General features: G+C 36.8%; 1 protein-coding gene across 1 annotated transcript in view; it reads left to right on the top strand.

Annotated features, from left to right (window-relative positions):
• ANO3 (anoctamin 3) overlaps positions 1-17,264 on the top strand; it is a 471,431-nt gene that overhangs the window by 113,584 nt on the left and 340,583 nt on the right. The window contains exon 2 of the mRNA XM_055282105.1: positions 11,561-11,635. Within this exon, the coding sequence (XP_055138080.1) occupies positions 11,561-11,635 (75 nt within the window). The remainder of the gene's footprint in view (positions 1-11,560; positions 11,636-17,264) is intronic.

The raw sequence follows: 17,264 nt of genomic DNA, 5'->3' as shown, positions 1-17,264 counted from the left end.
ACTTCAGCCTGGCAACAGAGTGAGACTCTGTCTCAAAATAATAATAATAATAATAAAAAGGAAAAATGACAGAAGTCAAAAGAATACCTCTGATTATTTCAATGAATAAACTAAAGGCCTTAAACAAATATTACTTTCAAATTATTTATATATTTACCATTATAGAAAAAATATAAATAACAAAGTACAAAATGCATAAATACTGGGATGTGTTGAAAGCACACAGAGAAAGAAATAACATGCCTTATATCTTATTATTTGAAAATCAGCACTTTTAATATTCTGTAATATACTTTCAGCTTTTGTATGGACATATATATGAGTTTAGAAATTATGATGCTGTCATGCAGAAACTATTACCATCAGTAATATATAAAATTTCCTAGTAACTTAAAGCATCAAGCAAAAAATAAATAACCCTATTAATAATGGGCAAAGGAAATAAATAGACATTTTTTAAAAGAAGCCAACAAACATGAAAAAATCCTCAACATCACTAATCATCAAGAAATGCAAATCAAAACCACAATGAAATGCCATCTTGCACCAATCAGAATGGTTATAATTAAAAAGTAAAACAATAACAAATGCTAGTGAGGCTTCAGAGAAAAGGGAACACTTATACACTGTTGGTGGAAATGTCAATTAGTTCAGCCACTGTGGAAAACAGTTTGAAGATTTCTCGAACAACTTAAAACAGAACCACCATTTGACCCAGCTATCCCATTACTGGGCATATAGCCAAAGGAAAATAAATCGTTCTGCCAAAAAGATACATGCAGTTGTATGTTCACCACAGCGCTATTGACAATAGAAATGACATGAGATCAACCTAGGTGTCTTTCAATGGTGGACCTGATTTTTTAAAAAATGTAGTATATATACACCATACAATACTACACAGCCATAAAATGAATGAAATTATGCCCATTGCAGCAACAAAGATGCACCTGGAGGCCATTATCCTGAGCGAACTAATGCAGGAACAGAAAACCAAGTACTTTATGTTCTCATTTATAAATGGGAGCTAAGTATCAAGTATATATGGACACAAAGATGGAAACAATAGACACTGGGGACTATTAAAAGGGAGATGGAGGAAGGAAGGCATGGACTGAAAAACTGCCTAATGAGTACAATGCTCACTACCTGGGTGATGGGATCATCCATATCCCAAACCTCAGCATCATGCAATATACCCATGTAATAAACCTACAAATGTACCACTTGAATCTAAGATAAAAGTTGAAATTATTATTGTTATTATTTTATTTATTTATTTTTAGACAGAGTCTCGCACTGTCGCCCACGCTGGAGTGCAGTGGCATGATCTCGGCTCACTGCAACCTCTGCCTCCCAGGTACAAGTGATTCTCCTGCCTCAGTCTCCCGAGTAGCTGAGACTCCAGGTGCCTGCCACCATGCCTGGCAAATTTTTGTATATTTAGTAGAGTAGGGGTTTCACCACGTTGGCTGGTCTCCATCTCTTGACCTCGTGATCCACCTGCCTCAGCCTCCCAAAGTGCTAGGATTACAGGCGTGAGCCATCATGCATGGCCGAAATTATTTTTTTAAGTTTCTTGTGATCAAATCTTAAGTAATATCAAATAATATTCACTTTGGCTTTTTATAATATGTTGATTGAATGGTATTATATTCTTGTTTTGATTCATTTTCTTTGATTACTACTAAGGATTAATATTTTTCATATTTACATAATTTAATATTTTCATATTTACAATTTTCATTTGAAATAGAGCAAGCTTTTTATTTAGGCTTTTTTCAGTGACTTCAACTTATTACTTTTTAAATAGTATGTTGAGTACCTACAGCAATGGCAAATGTAGATTGTCCTCTACATAATGCTTTAAAAGCATTAAAGATTTATATGTAATATAACTAGGACCTAGTGAGGAGTGCTAATTGCCTTTTTACCCATTAAGTTCATGTTAAAGTATTTATTATTTAAAGGTCATTTTCTCAAATTGCAAACACTTATTTAACATTTTTTAAAAAATTACCTCCCAAAGCCACTGTACACAGGTAACCACAGTTACGGTTTAATGTATGTATCCCTTCTTATTCTTTCCCATTTATCTAATATAGATAAATAAATACAATAGGAGAGATTGCAAATAAGTCATAGTACAGCCATTTTACAACTTATTTTTTCACTTAAGGGTATATAATATCTCACCATATCAGTACATATAGAACCACCTCATTTTTTACTAGCTCCATAAGATTGTAAAATTATGTTATACAAGTTTTCTTAGGATTTGTGTTCAATTTTTCAATGTTACACATAGTATGGCAACAAACATCAGTTAATCCATCTTTCTGGCTTTGTGCATGTATACTACTGATAAGAGAGATTCCCAGAAGTGAGATTACTGAGTTAGAGTGAATATGTATTTTAAGTTTTTAAATTTCTACCAAATTGCTCTCCAACCAAGACTGGTCACTCATGTTATTATCTGCATTATGACTTTGTGAAAGGTCAGGTTGAAGAAGATTTGATAATAAACATATTATTATCCCAATTAAAGGACTTGAAAACTGCTTTTTTAAAAAAAAAAAAAAAAAGGGTCCAGTTCGATCTTCTCATTTTACAGAGAGAGAAATTAAGAAAAAGTGAGCTCTTCACAGTTATCCAATTAGATGGTTATGAATCACTTTTATTCCGAACCGATTCATTAGCTCTCTACAAGGCAAAAAGAAAAACAAAAGCAAAAAAAAAAAAAAAGTAATATTCCACGTAAACAACTTTTGGTCCTAATAAAGACATTTTATTGTAGGTTGTCTTTCAGCATTGATAATGCATGATTCAATCTGATTTAGATGTCTTTATTCATTGAGTCAGTGTATGATTGCAGGCAACTTTGAAAATTCTCAGCCTTTCATTCAAACAACTTCTGACATTGGCTGGCCTTCCTTCCCAAAACTCATTCAAGATGACATGTAGCTCCTTTGATGATATTGGCACCCAGATCTGTTAACTTATTTAAGGAACTTAAATCAGATTAGCATGGGTTTTTCCACTGAGACAGAAGAGAGACCTAATGTTTGTCTTACCCATAAGTCCTGATAAAAGAGGGTTTTCAGAGGAATAGTAAATTTGATAAGTGATATTCAACAAGTAATCTGGAGAGACTTTTTCTCAGAAACCAATATTTTAATGAAATACTTCAATTCACTTTTATGTTTCTAAAGATGAACTAGTCTTATGTAACCACTTTCAGAGTTCTTTATTAAATTATATTTATTTTTTCATACAAGAGTTGAATCATTTGGCCAGATATGAATCCTGATACAGAAACTAGCATTTTGAAATTGATATAGTTATACCCAGTAAACAAGCTCCTCAACTGCATTTAGTATGTAGGGCTCGCTCATTATGGAGTTGAAAATACATTTTCTTTCAAATACTCCATTGATAGCTCTTCACTGGTTTATTGGTTGCTCTTTTATGTTCTGCCAACCAGCTGTAGGTGTGGGCTAAGAATTTGTCTTCCTCCCTGCACTTTATTCTTCCTATTCTTTTTTTTTTTTTTTTTTAAGACAGAGTCTCGCTTCTCGCTGTCGCCCAGGCTGGAGTGCAGTGGCGAGATCTCGGCTCACTGCAAGCGCCGCCTCCCAGGTTCACGCCATTCTCCTGCTTCAGCCTCCAGAGTAGCTGGGACTACAGGCGCCCGCCACCAAGCCCAGATAATTTTTTTTTTTTTTTTTTTTTTTTGTATTTTTGGTAGACACGGGGTTTCACCGTGTTAGCCAGGATGGTCTCGATCTCCTGACCTCGTGATCAGCCCGCCTCGGCCTCACCTCCCAAAGTGCTGGGATTATAGGCGTGAGCCACCGCTCCCGGCCTATTCTTCCTATTCTTGTCTTTCAAGAACTTAATCCTTATATAGATTCAGCCTTCACCTTTGCATAATATCCCAATCTATATCTCCTAACCTTACCTCTCTCCAAGGCTCCTGAATGCATGGATAGAATTGTCCCAAACTCAAGGACAGATATGGTGGCTCACACCTATAATCTCAGCACTTTGGGAGGCTGACCAGTCTGGGCAATATAGGGAGACCTCGTCTCTACAAAAAATAAAAAATGAGCCAGGTACAGTGGTGTGCACCTGTGGTCCCAGCTACTTGGGAGGCTGAGGTGGGAGGCTCACTGCAGCCTCTGAAATGGGGCTATCACATCTCATACCAGCATGACCTTCTTCCCTGCATTCCTAACTTTGTCAATGGAAAACATGTGTCAGGTCTCGTAAGTACGAAATATTATGAAATATGATCTCCTTCTATCTCTGTCTCTATTCTTTACTTTCTAGACAACTGGGTAATTTTGAGGTTTCTTTTGTAATGTTACCCATATATTCTATTTACAATGCCACAACCTTTATTGAAGCTTCAGTCTACTTTTTAAAATTCCCATATAATCTATGGGGCCTTAAACTATGACTTTTTTTTTTTACAACCTTCTACACATAAATGTTAGATTAATCTTCCCAAAATGTACTTTTAATAAATAGGGTCGGCCGGGTGTGGTGGCTCATGCCTGTAATCCCAGCACTTTGGGAGGCCGAGGCAGGCAGATCACGAGGTCAGAAGTTTGAGACCAGCCTGGCCAACATAGTAAAACCCCGCCACTACTAAAAATACAAAAATTAGCCAGGCGTGGTGGCGCATATCTCTAGTCCCAGCTACTCGGGAAGTTGAGGCAGGAAAATCGCTTGAACCCGGGAGGTGGAGGTTGCAGTAAGCTAAGATTGTGTCATTGCGCTCCAGCCTGGGCAACAAGAGCAAAACTCTGTCTCAAAATAAATAAGTGAAGGGTCTCTTTTTAAATGTCTTCCAGATGTAGTTAATAATTTAATGAGGGGCTGGGTGCCGTGGCTCACGCCTGTAATCCCAGCACTTTGGGAAGCTGAGGCAGGAGGATCACCTGAGGTCAGGAGTTCGAGACCAGCCTGGCCAATATGGTGAAATGTCTCTACTAAAAATTTAAATGTCTCTACTAAAACTGCAAAAATTACCCAGACATGGTGGCACACGCCTGTAGTCCCAGCTACTCAGGAGGCTGAGGCAGGAGAATCACTTGAATCCAGGAGCTGGAGGTTGCAGTGAGGCGAGATGGCATCACTGCACTCTAGCCTAGGCAACAAGAGTGAAACTCCATCTCTAAATAATAATAATAATAATAATAATAATAATAATAATAATAATAATAATTTAATGAAAAGACAAAATTATTTAGTTTTGTTCACCATCACGATTGAATTGCACTATGTGTTTTCAGCTTTCTTATAATTATGCCTTTCTGCATTTGTCTAGGGTTCTGTAAACAGGCTTCTCTAACCCCATTTTCCTCTTGTTCATCTCACAAAGTCTTTGTCTATTCTGATTTTATACTTCACTCATTATTTCTCACACCTGAAGTTACCTTGTAATTTCCTTGGTCTACCCAAATCCTTCTACTTTTGGAGTTCAGCTTGCTTTCCATCTTTAACTGAAGATATTTAGCTCAAATTTATTATGGCTTTTCTGAACATCTGGTCTTAGTCTCCTCAAAATCAGTTTATCTGTTTTATCATGTTGATGGCACAATTGGCAAATCTAAATATCTTTCTGCAAAGACACAAAAGTGTTAGACAAGAAAAAATAATGAAGAGACCTGGATTCAAGTTTTCTCTCTGTGACTTCCAAGCTGCACAGCTCCTAATAAGCCCCTTACACATACTGGGTCTCAGTTTGCTTATCTGTGAAATAAGGATTGGATTAGATAGTCCTCAAGGTTCCTTTCAGTTTACATTCCATAAACTGATATTTAAGGGAATTTCATACAATTTAGTATAGAATGCAATCAACCATTATAAAATACACTCTACTATTATAAATGAAGTAGACTGTACATCATTATTCATTTATCTGGCAAGCAAGTTTATACTCTTGTAAAAGTAAGCAGATATTTTACAGAATTCTTTTTCTATTATTACATAAAACTAATTTTATTCAATTGGCAGGCTACTTAAAAGGTGAAGTTAACTTTATCACATATCAATTGAATAAGCTTAGGCAACTTATATTAAAATGAAAACAAAACCTTGTTAAATACAAGGTACTTTGTCAACATTTGGGAACAGGGAAAAGGATACAGAAATGAATTCAAAGATATGGTATCCACCATTAAGGAACTGATTGTCTAATGAGGGAGGCATAGAAATAAAGGAATTACTATATTTATAGGCAGAAAAAGTTGTTGATTGCTACCACTTGCTGAATACTTACTATGAACCAGGATCTATCCCAGGGATTTAAGATGCACAAAAGCTAAACAGCCTATGCACATTTTCATTTTTACATTTCAAGGTAGTTCTTATTATTATATTTTGCAGAAGAAAGAAAAACTGAGGTCAGAGTTTTTAATCTCCCCAAGTTCATATAGTTAGAGTGATGGGAATGTAGTCTCCACTACATTTTACTAGGTATCATTTCAGGATTGCATACATTTCCATAGAAAGCCTTTTTTAAATTTTTTTAGTATTATTATTATACTTTAAGTTTTAGGGTACATGTGCACAATGTGCAGGTTTGTTACATATGTATCCATGTGCCATGTTGCTGTGCTGCACCCATTAACTCGTCATTTAGCATTAGGTATATCTCCTAATGCTATCCCTCCCCCCTCCCCCCACCCCACAACAGTCCCCAGAGTGTGATGTTCCCCTTCCTGTGTCCAAGTGTTCTCATTGTTCAATTCCCACCTATGAGTGAGAACATGTGGTGTTTGGTTTTTTGTCCTTGCGATAGTTTACTGAGAATGATGATTTCCAGTTTCATCCATGTCCCTACAAAGGACATGACCTCATCCTTTTTTATGGCTGCATAGTATTCCATGGTGTATATGTGCCACATTTACTTAATCCAGTCTATTGTTGTTGGACATTTGGATTGGTTCCAAGTCTTTGCTATTGTGAATAGTGCTGCAATAAATATATGTGTGCATGTGTCTTTATAGCAGCATGATTTATAGTCCTTTGGGTATATACCCAGTAATGGATGGCTGGGTCAAATGGTATTTCTAGTTCTAGATCCCTGAGGAATCGCCACACTGACTTCCACAATGGTTGAACTAGTTTACAGTCCCACCAACAGTGTAAAAGTGTTCCTGCTTCTCCACATCCTCTCCAGGACTTGTTGTTTCCTGACTTTTTAATGATGGCCATTCTAACTGGTGTGAGATGGTATCTCATTGTGCTTTTGATTTGCATTTCTCTGATGGCCAGTGATGATGAGCATTTTCTCATGTGTTTTTTGGCTGCGTAAATGTCTTCTTTTGAGAAGTGTTTGTTCATGTCCTTTGCCCACTTTTTGATGGGGTTGTTTTTTTCTTGTAAATTTGTTTGAGTTCATTGTAGATTCTGGATATTAGCCCTTTGTCAGATGAATAGGTTGCGAAAATTTTCTCCCATTTTGTAGGTTGCCTGTTCACTCTGATGGTAGTTTCTTTTGCTGTGCAGAAGCTCTTTAGTTTAATTAGATCCCATTTGTCAATTTTGGCTTTTGTTGCCATTGCTTTTGGTGTTTTAGACATGAAGTCCTTGCCCATGCCTATGTCCTGAATGTTATTGCCCAGGTTTTCTTCTAGGGTTTTTACGGTTTTAGGTCTAACATTTAAGTCTTTAATCCATCTTGAATTAATTTTTGTATAAGGTGTAAGGAAGGGATCCAGTTTCAGCTTTCTACATATGGCTAGCCAGTTTTCCCAGCACCATTTATTAAATAGGGAATCTTTATCCAATTGCTTATTTTTGTCAGGTTTGTCAAAGATCAGATAGTTGTAGATATGCGGCATTATTTCTGAGGGCTCTGTTCTGTTCCATTGATCTATGTCTCTGTTTTGGTACCAGGACCATGCTGTTTTGGTTACTGTAGCCTTGTAGTATAGTTTGAAGTCAGGTAGCGTGATGCCTCCAAGTTTGTTCTTTTGTCTTAGGATTGACTTGGCGATGTGGGCTCTTTTTTGGTTCCATATGAACTTTAAGGCAGTTTTTTCCAATTCTGTGAAGAAAGTCATTGGTAGCTTGATGGGGACGGCGTTGAATCTATAAATTACCTTGGGCAGTATGGCCATTTTCACGATATTGATTCTTCCTACCCATGAGCATGGAATGTTCTTCCATTTGTTTGTATCCTCTTTCATTTCATTGAGCAGTGGTTTGTAGTTCTCCTTGAAGAGGTCCTTCACATCCCTTATAAGATGGATTCCTAGGTATTTTATTCTCTTTGAAGCAATTGTGAATGGGAGTTCACTCATGATTTGGCTCTCTGTTTGTCTGTTATTGGTGTATAAGAATGCTTGTGATTTTCGTACATTGATTTTGTATCCTGAGACTTTGCTGAAGTTGCTTATCAGCTTAAGGAGATTTTGGGCTGAGACAAGGGGGTTTTCCAGATACACAATCATGTCATCTGCAAACAGGGACAATTTGACTTCCTCTTTTCCTAATTGAATATCCTTTATTTCCTTCTCCTGCCTGATTGCCCTGGCCAGAACTTCCAGCACTATGTTGAATAGGAGTGGTGAGCGAGGGCATCCCTGTCTTGTGCCAGTTTTCAAAGGGAATGCTTCCAGTTTTTGCCCATTCAGTATGATATTGGCTGTGGGTTTGCCATAGATAGCTCTTATTATTTTGAGATACGTCCCATCAATACCTAATTTATTGAGAGTTTTTAGCATGAAGTGTTGTTGAATTTTTTCAAAGGCCTTTTCTGCATCTATTGAGATAATCACATGGTTTTTGTCTTTGGTTCTGTTTATATGCTGGATTACATTTATTGATTTGCATATGTTGAACCAGCCTTGCATCCCAGGGATGAAGCCCACTTGATCATGGTGGATAAGCTTTTTGATGTGCTGCTGGATTTGGTTTGCCAGTATTTTATTGAGGATTTTTGCACCAATGTTCTTCAAGGATATTGGGCTGAAATTCTCTTTTTTGGTTGTGTCTCTGCCAGGCTTTGGTATCAGGATGATGCTGGCCTCATAAAATGTGTTAGGGAGGATTCCCTCTTTTTCTATTGATTGGAATAGTTTCAGAAGGAATGGTACCAGTTCCTCCTTGTACCTCTGGTAGAATTCGGCTGTGAATCTATCAGGTCCTGGACTCTTTTTGGTTGGTAAGCTATTGATTATTGCCACAATTTCAGAGCCTGTTATTGGTCTATTCAGAGATTCAACTTCTTCCTGGTTTAGTCTTGGGAGGGCATATTTGTTGAGAAATTTATCCATTTCTTCTAGATTTTCTAGTTTATTTGCATAGAGGTGTTTGTAGTATTCTCTGATGGTAGATTGTATTTCTGTGAAATCGGTGGTGATAGCTCCTTTATCAATTTTTATTGTGTCTATTTGATTCTTCCCTCTTTTCTTCTTTATTAGTCTTGCTAGCAGTCTATCAATTTTGTTGATCTTTTCAGAAAACCAGCTCCTGGATTCATTTATTTTTTGAAGGGATTTTGTGTCTCCATTTCCTTCAGTTCTCCTCTGATTTTAGTTATTTCTTGCCTTCTGCTAGCTTTTGAATGTGTTTGCTCTTGCTTTTCTAGTTCTTTTAATTGTGATGTTAGGGTGTCAATGTTGGATCTTTCCTGCTTTCTCTTGTGGGCATTTAGTGCTATAAATTTCCCTGTACACACTGCTTTGAATGTGTCCCAGAGATTCTGGTATGTTGTGTCTCTGTTCTCTTTCGTTTCAAAGAACATCTTTATTTCTGCCTTCATTTCGTTATGTACCCAGTAGTCATTCAGGAGCAGGTTGTTCAGTTTCCATGTAGTTGAGCGGTTTTGAGTGAGTTTCTTAATCCTGAGTTCTAGTTTGATTGCACTGTGATCTGAGAGACAGTTTGTTATAATTTCTGTTCTTTTACATTTGCTGAGGAGAGCTTTACTTCCAACTATGTGGTCAATTTTGGAATAGGTGTGGTGTGGTGCTGAAAAAAATGTATATGCTGTTGATTTGGGGTGGAGAGTTCTGTAGATGTCTATTAGGTCCACTTTGTGCAGAGCTGAGTTCAATTCCTGGATATTCTTGTTAACTTTCTGTCTCATTGTTCTGTCTAATGTTGACAGTGGGGTGTTAAAATCTCCCTTTATTATTGTGTGGGAGTCTAAGTCTCTTTGCAGGTCACTCAGGACTTGCTTTATGCATCTGGGTGCTCCTGTATTGGGTGCATATATATTTAGGATAGTTAGCTCTTCTTATTGAATTGATCCCTTTACCATTATGTAATGGCCTCCTTTGTCTCTTTTGATCTTTGTTGGTTTAAAGTCTATTTTATCAGAGACTAGGATTGCAACCTCTGCCTTTTTTTGTTTTCCGTTTGCTTGGTAGATCTTCCTCCATCCCTTTATTTTGAGTCTATGTGTGTCTCTGCACGTGAGATGGGTTTCCTGAATACAGCACACTGATGGGTCTTGACTCCTTATCCAATTTGCCAGTCTGTGTCTTTTAATTGGAGCACTTAGCCTGTTTACATTTAAAGTTAATATTGTTATGTGTGAATTTGATCCTGTCATTATGATGTTAGCTGGTTATTTTGCTCATTACTTGATGTAGTTTCTTCCTAGCCTCGATGGTCTTTACAATTTGGCATGTTTGTGCAGTGGCTGGTATCGGTTGTTCCTTTCCATGTTTAGTGCTTCCTTCAGGAGCTCTTTTAGGGCAGGACCGGTGGTGACAAAATCTCATCATTTGCTTGTCTGTATTTTATTTCTCCTTCACTTATGAAGCTTAGTTTGGCTGGATATGAAATTCTGGGTTGAAAATTCTTTTCTTTAAAAATGTTGAATATTGGCCCCCACTCTCTTCTGGCTTGTAGAGTTTCTGCCGAGAGATCAGCTGTTAGTCTGATGGACTTCCTTTTGTGGGCAACCCGACCTTTCTCTCTGGCTGCCTTTAACATTTTTTCCTTCATTTCAACTTTGGTGAATCTGACAATTGAGAATGATTGTTCCTAAGTGGAGGTGTCACTTAAAAAGTTGTCTAAGAGTTGAATCATAAGAGTAGACTTTCCATTGACTTGTTAGGTAAAGAAGGCATTCTAGACACAGACAACAGGCTGAGCAGAGGTTAGAAAGGATAGGTCATGCTCAATAATTCTGGTGATTTAGCATGCCTACGAAAAAGATCAGAGTGAGCAAAGGAAAAGGTACAGCCTCCGAGTTTGGGTGGGCAGAATATTAGAAGAGTGTGTTACCCACCCTAGGAAAATGTAATTGGAAAATCTGTCCATTCTTAGCTGTTTCAAAGATGACAGCTAAATCAGCTTGCATAACAGTGAATAGAACATACCCACCTGCTTAGTTTCTAATGCAATTTACTGAAAATTGTATCTTCCTACACACTTATTCAGAACTAATTTGACCTATAGCAGATAGTAGTTCTACTGCAGCTATAGTCAACGTGAAAAGCTCTTCTTTTCCATAATAATTTTCTACTCTCTTTCTGGTCTACTGAGTTTCTGAGCAATTTTTATTTTGCTCTTTTTTTCTCTCTCACAGGCCTGCAAAAGTTGTGCTTGTCTCATTGTGGGCTTGAGAAGAGTGTGTGGGCTGCCAAAGGCAAATATAATGAAGGTGAGTCTTGGGGATGGTGTTTCAAGAGCTCCCACCAACTCTATTCTTCAATATAATGTGATAGCATCTCCAGAGCATTTATGGGGTGTGAAAATTTAACACAAATTTAGTCTCATGTTAATAATTACCATATGTGACATTTAGCTCATCATGCACTTTGCAAAGCGTATTCACATATGTAATTTTTTTATCCTAAGCTTCTAATAAAAATGTATTTACTTATAAATGTCTCATACAAGAGCTCACATACAAAAACATTTGCACCGTTTAAGAAAGTATTTACATTCCAAAATAACTTTGCAGTCTCAGTAAGCATTAATAAATTAATCAGCAAAAGGCCCTACACAAATCATTTGATATACACATACTTACATTACATACTTTTAAAAAAGTAATGTAGATTTTATATGATAATCATTTATATATATGCACAGATAGCTACATATATAAAATAGCAAACAGCCATAAAATCCCTGAATAGTTAGCAATAAACCAACCTATAATAGATGAAATCAGATAAATGCAAAATGTACTTAGCAGTCAACTTCTTTTTGAGGCTCACTTTTCAAGAGAGAGAGCAATTCTATTGGTTAACCAATTGATTGGTTATTGGTTAACTGAGTTAATCAATTACATTATCAGGGTTAGATGGAGAATAGATCACTCAGAAGGTAGCTATTCACATGAGAAAACATAAAATAGAGAGTTAAACATTGGCCATACTTGTAGGAGAATTTTTTCATAGAAGAGTTTACTTTAGTCCAAGAGTTCCTTCTGCCTGAACACCAAATTGAGGGGTGTACATTGGACTACCATAGCCTAATGCTATTAACTTTTTGAATCATATGACTGACTCACCTTGCCTTGATTCTGGAGTCGGCATAAATCTCTGGTTTCACTGTTTTCTAGTCTGCACCCGTATGTGTGTCGTGTGAATATGTGTGTTTTGGAAATGTATGTGCTACACAGACACTGTAACTGCCAGTCCCCGCAGCAGTACTATTTTTCATGACGTAAGAATAATTTTATTAGTATTATATTGGTATTATAGTATATTCTGTGAACTTATTTACCATGAGTCCACCTTAGGAAAAGCTTCTGCTTCCTTCTGCCAAAGTCAGATTTCCGAGATGGTAACTGAAGATCAATCTCTCACCATACACACAGTAAAAGCCACTTGGGATGCCTCCAAGCAACTAGTAAACTAGATTTTCTATGGCATAAACTTTGCTATTATTTTTTTCTTTACTATTTTATCCCTCATTGCTTTGCCTCTAAATGGCCTTCTCATATTAAGTAATATGTACAGGTAATTATCAGAAGTTTCTTCATACTCAAAGAAAGGTGGTTTATGGAATGGAAATTATAAAGGAGAAATGGGGAATCAATGAAGTGAGTAAAAACAGATTCTGGGATAACATTAAGGACAATGAGAATATTCAAAGAAATTGGTATTATGAAATTATTCTTATGTGTCAGGTACTGTATTTGGTTCATTGACTAAGTCTATCATGTGGATTTATTGACTCTTCCCAACAACTCTATGAGGCCAGTGCTACTACTAGGATTAGATGAATGAGGACTAGACACGTGAAGTAACGAGTAACTAGTGTTCTAGCTACTTCTGCCCTCATGAAGGCCTGAACGGGACTTGAACCCACATCTGTCTCCTGAAGAGACAGAGCTTTTCATGATTCACAGATATTGGCATAAGCCTTGAAACTAGTGAAATATAAAATTCCCACTGACTATGAAATTTAGGATTAGAACTGTTAGAAAGCAGTATTTTTACGTTGTCTCCCGACCTGTCCTAGAAAACGTATGCTCACATGATAGATTACCCAACTTCTGTACGTAGGTGAAGATATTACTAAAGAGGAGAAGGATAAGTTGCTAGGCAGCTCTAAGTTGATTTTTCAAAAACAATTCACAGTTTTACGGAGGTCCTTAGTTTTATTGAAAGTCCATGACTACTGTGTACAGCAGAGCACCAATTATCTCCTGTACTCTGATATGTCTTTCTGTCTTAATTTAAGCCATATTTTTAACTGTGGGGAGTTTCATGTGAGTTTTCTAGGGAATTGGTCCATATTTCCCTCTTAACTGATTAAAAGCCTTCTCTTCTGTTTTTAAAAACTTTTTATTACACTTTAAGTTCTAGGGTACATGTGCACAATCTGCAGGTTTGTTAAATATGTATACATGTGCCATGTTGGTGTGCTGCACCCATTAACTCGTCATTTACATTAGGTATATCTCCTAATGCTATCCCTCCCCCCTCCCCCCACCCCACGACAGGCCCCGGTGTGTGATGTTCCCCACCCTGTGTCCAAGTATTCTCACAATTCCCACCTATGAGTGAGAACATGCAGTGTTTGGTTTTCTGTCCTTGCGATAGTTTGCTGAGAATGATGGTTTCCAGCTTCATCCATGTCCCTACAAAGGACATGAACTCATCATTTTTTATGGCTGCATAGTATTCTATGGTTTATATGTGCCACATTTTCTTAATCCAGTCTATCATTGATGGACATTTGGGTTGGTTCCAAGTCTTTGCTATTGTGAATAGTGCTGAAATAAACATGCATTTGCATGTGTCTTTATAGCAGCATGATTTATAATCCTTTGGGTATATACCCAGTAATGGGATGGCTGGGTCAAATGATATTTCTAGTTCTGGATCCTTGAGGAATTGCCACATTGTCTACCACAATGGTTGAACTAGTTTACAGTCCCACCAACAGTGTGAAAGTGTTCCTATTTCTCCACATCCTCTCCAGCACCTGTTGTTTCCTGACTTTTTAATGATGGCCATTCTAACCGGTGTGAGATGGTATCTCATTGTGATTTTGATTTGCATTTCTCTGATGGTTAGTGATGATGAGCATTTTTTCATGTGTCTGTTGGCTGCATAAATGTCTTGTTTTGAGAAGGTCTGTTCATATCATTCACCCACTTTTTGATGGGGTTGATTTTTTCTTGTAAATTTGTTTAAGTTCTTTGTAGATTCTGGATACTAGCCCTTTTTCAGATAGGTAGATTGCAAAAATTTTCTCCCATTCTGTAGTTTTCCTGTTCACTCTGATGGTAGTTTCTTTTGCTGTGCAGAAGCTCTTTACTTTGTCAATTTTGAAAGCCTTCTCTTCTTTTAGCACAGATCTTATTTTCATGAACATGGTAAATAATTAAATATCATGTAAATGTACTATTCCATCATTTGCTTTGGAAATTCTGTTTAAATGAATTCCAAATTCTTCAGAGAGAGTGTACTTTAATCTTTATTGTTTCAAATAAGTTGTTCCTATTGCTGTTTTGTTCTTATAATGCAACCTAGAAAGATCCTATCTTTGCACAAGTCATTTTATTCCTTGGATAAAAGGTGAGTACCTAGCATATCGATGCAAAATATATTTTGTACCTAGTATATCAGTATAAAATATGTTCAATAGAGTGTCTTCTTTTCTTAGGACATGTGTCCATTCATTTATTCATTTATTGCACCATTGTTGTGAATCTTTTTTGTAACAGACACTGAGCAAAGTGCGAGAGTACATGAAAAGGCTCTGAAAAGAACACTGGATTCAAAATTAGAAGAATCAATATTGAATTAGGTGCAGTAACGTAATTTCTTAGTCTCTTAATTTTTATTAGAAAAATACAGGTGATAGACCAGGCATGGTGGCTCACGCCTGTAATCCCAGCACTTTGGGAGGCCGAGGCAGGTGGATCATGAGGTCAAGAGCTCGAGACCATCCTGGCCAACAAGGTGAAACCCTGTCTCTAGTAAAAATACAAAAAAATTAGCTGGGTGTGGTGGTGCATGCCTACAGTCCCTGCTACTTGGGAGGCGGAGGCAGGAAAATTGCTTGAATCCAGGATGCAGAGGTTGCAGTGAGCCGAGATCATGCCATTGCACTTCAGCCTGGTGATGAAGCAAGACTCTGTCTCAAAAAAAAAAGAAAAGAAAGAAAAATACAGGTGATAATACATAGTTCACAAATGTAGATTATGTGTAAGTACTGGAAGAGTTACTGAATTAGAAAACAATTAGTTAAATGCTATATAAATGTATGCTTTTTGTGATTACATTACAAAAAAAGTCAATATTTAAATGAAATTAAATATTATAATATAATATAACATAATAAAAAGAGAGTACCTAAAAAAGAAAGAGATAGAGACAGAAGTGAGCATGACTGCCAGGGTTTTTCTCAACATGAAAATTCAGTAGAAGAAAAATGCATAAGTGCTTATAATAAAAGGCAATATATGTTTGTCCCTAGAGAGAAATACAGTGTGTGGGCCCACAATGGAGAGAGAGTTTAATTTCAATGTGGTAAATTCAGTAAGGCCTTATCAAGAGAGTAGCCTTTATACCAGGCCTTGAAATGGAAATTGCTCACTAGCATGCCATGTGTTCCCTCTTATAGGACAGCTGAGAAGAGGGGTTATAGAGCTATTACTGCACGGCAATCATCTTCCTGGACTTTTGAGTCAGACGATCTGCATTCAAATCTTAGTTATGCATTTTCCAGCTGTATGATTTTACGTATGTTACTTAATTCAACTGTTTCACAATTTCCTCATTTATAAATTTGTGATAACATTACTGATCTTATAAAGATAAGATTGAGATAACTGCTTAGCATAATAAAAATCTCATTAAATATTAGTTGCTGTTATTCTACTCATTACTGCTTTTTCATTGTAAATGGGGCAATATACAAAATTCCTGTGGCCAAAAATGGATTGGCGAGGATGCTGTGGAGAGATGTGAGGTAGTGCCCTATGATTATAAGTGAGAAAGGCAAGTCAGCCAACCTTCCCCTCCTTCTTTTTCTTTCTTTGTCTTCTTCTGTATATTAGTTTCTAGAACTCAGTTTGTCTGGAGCCTCTTGCTGTCATCCCACTCTGTTGGGCAAAGATGTTGGTCCTTCCTCTTTTTGAGACTCCAGGGTCTCAGGGCTCAGGAAACATAATATGTGAAATAAATGATAAATTGATCCAAGTCACATTAGTAATGACTTAATAGATTTTTCCTCTTATCTCTATTTTCAACAAGAAGTGTTCAGTAAATGTGAGTCAAAGAAGCAAGATATAAAGACTTTATCTGGGTAATCTAATCAACCTCCCAAACTGAGAATCATGCTCCATTAATATAGACCCTTCTCCATCATCATCAAGCCATTCAGCATTGTATAGTTATGTGTAGCTGATAAGTTATATTCTGTTATTGCTGGGTTTAATCCCAGTAGTTTTATGAGTAAATATTATTGTTTTTATTTTACATGTAATATTTATTTTCTTTCCATAAATCCTAGGTAGGTCTATATTATGTATGTTCTCAGAAAAAAAAACAGCTGTAGATGATTACATCTATGTATGGCATTCAGATGAAGAGCAATTCATCTTGTTTTCTATCAGTCCAAAAATATCTGTGTATTACCTATTATTTCCTATCTAATTATCAGTCCATAAAAATCCACTTCTGGTGAGCAGCTCAGAGTCCATTGTCTTTTTCTAGACTCCAGTGATTTCTCCCAAATTCTCCTCAGTTTTTCTAATCTTCTGCTCTCCACCTTGTTTCTGGCAGGACTCTGAAAGTCTCTGCTTCAAGTTGCTGGCGGGG

Source organism: Symphalangus syndactylus, chromosome 6 (assembly GCF_028878055.3).
Source record: "Symphalangus syndactylus isolate Jambi chromosome 6, NHGRI_mSymSyn1-v2.1_pri, whole genome shotgun sequence".
NCBI classification, from domain to species: Eukaryota; Metazoa; Chordata; class Mammalia; order Primates; family Hylobatidae; genus Symphalangus; species Symphalangus syndactylus.
Note: the sequence above shows the minus strand (reverse complement) of the source record. Positions and strands in the feature narration are given on the sequence as shown.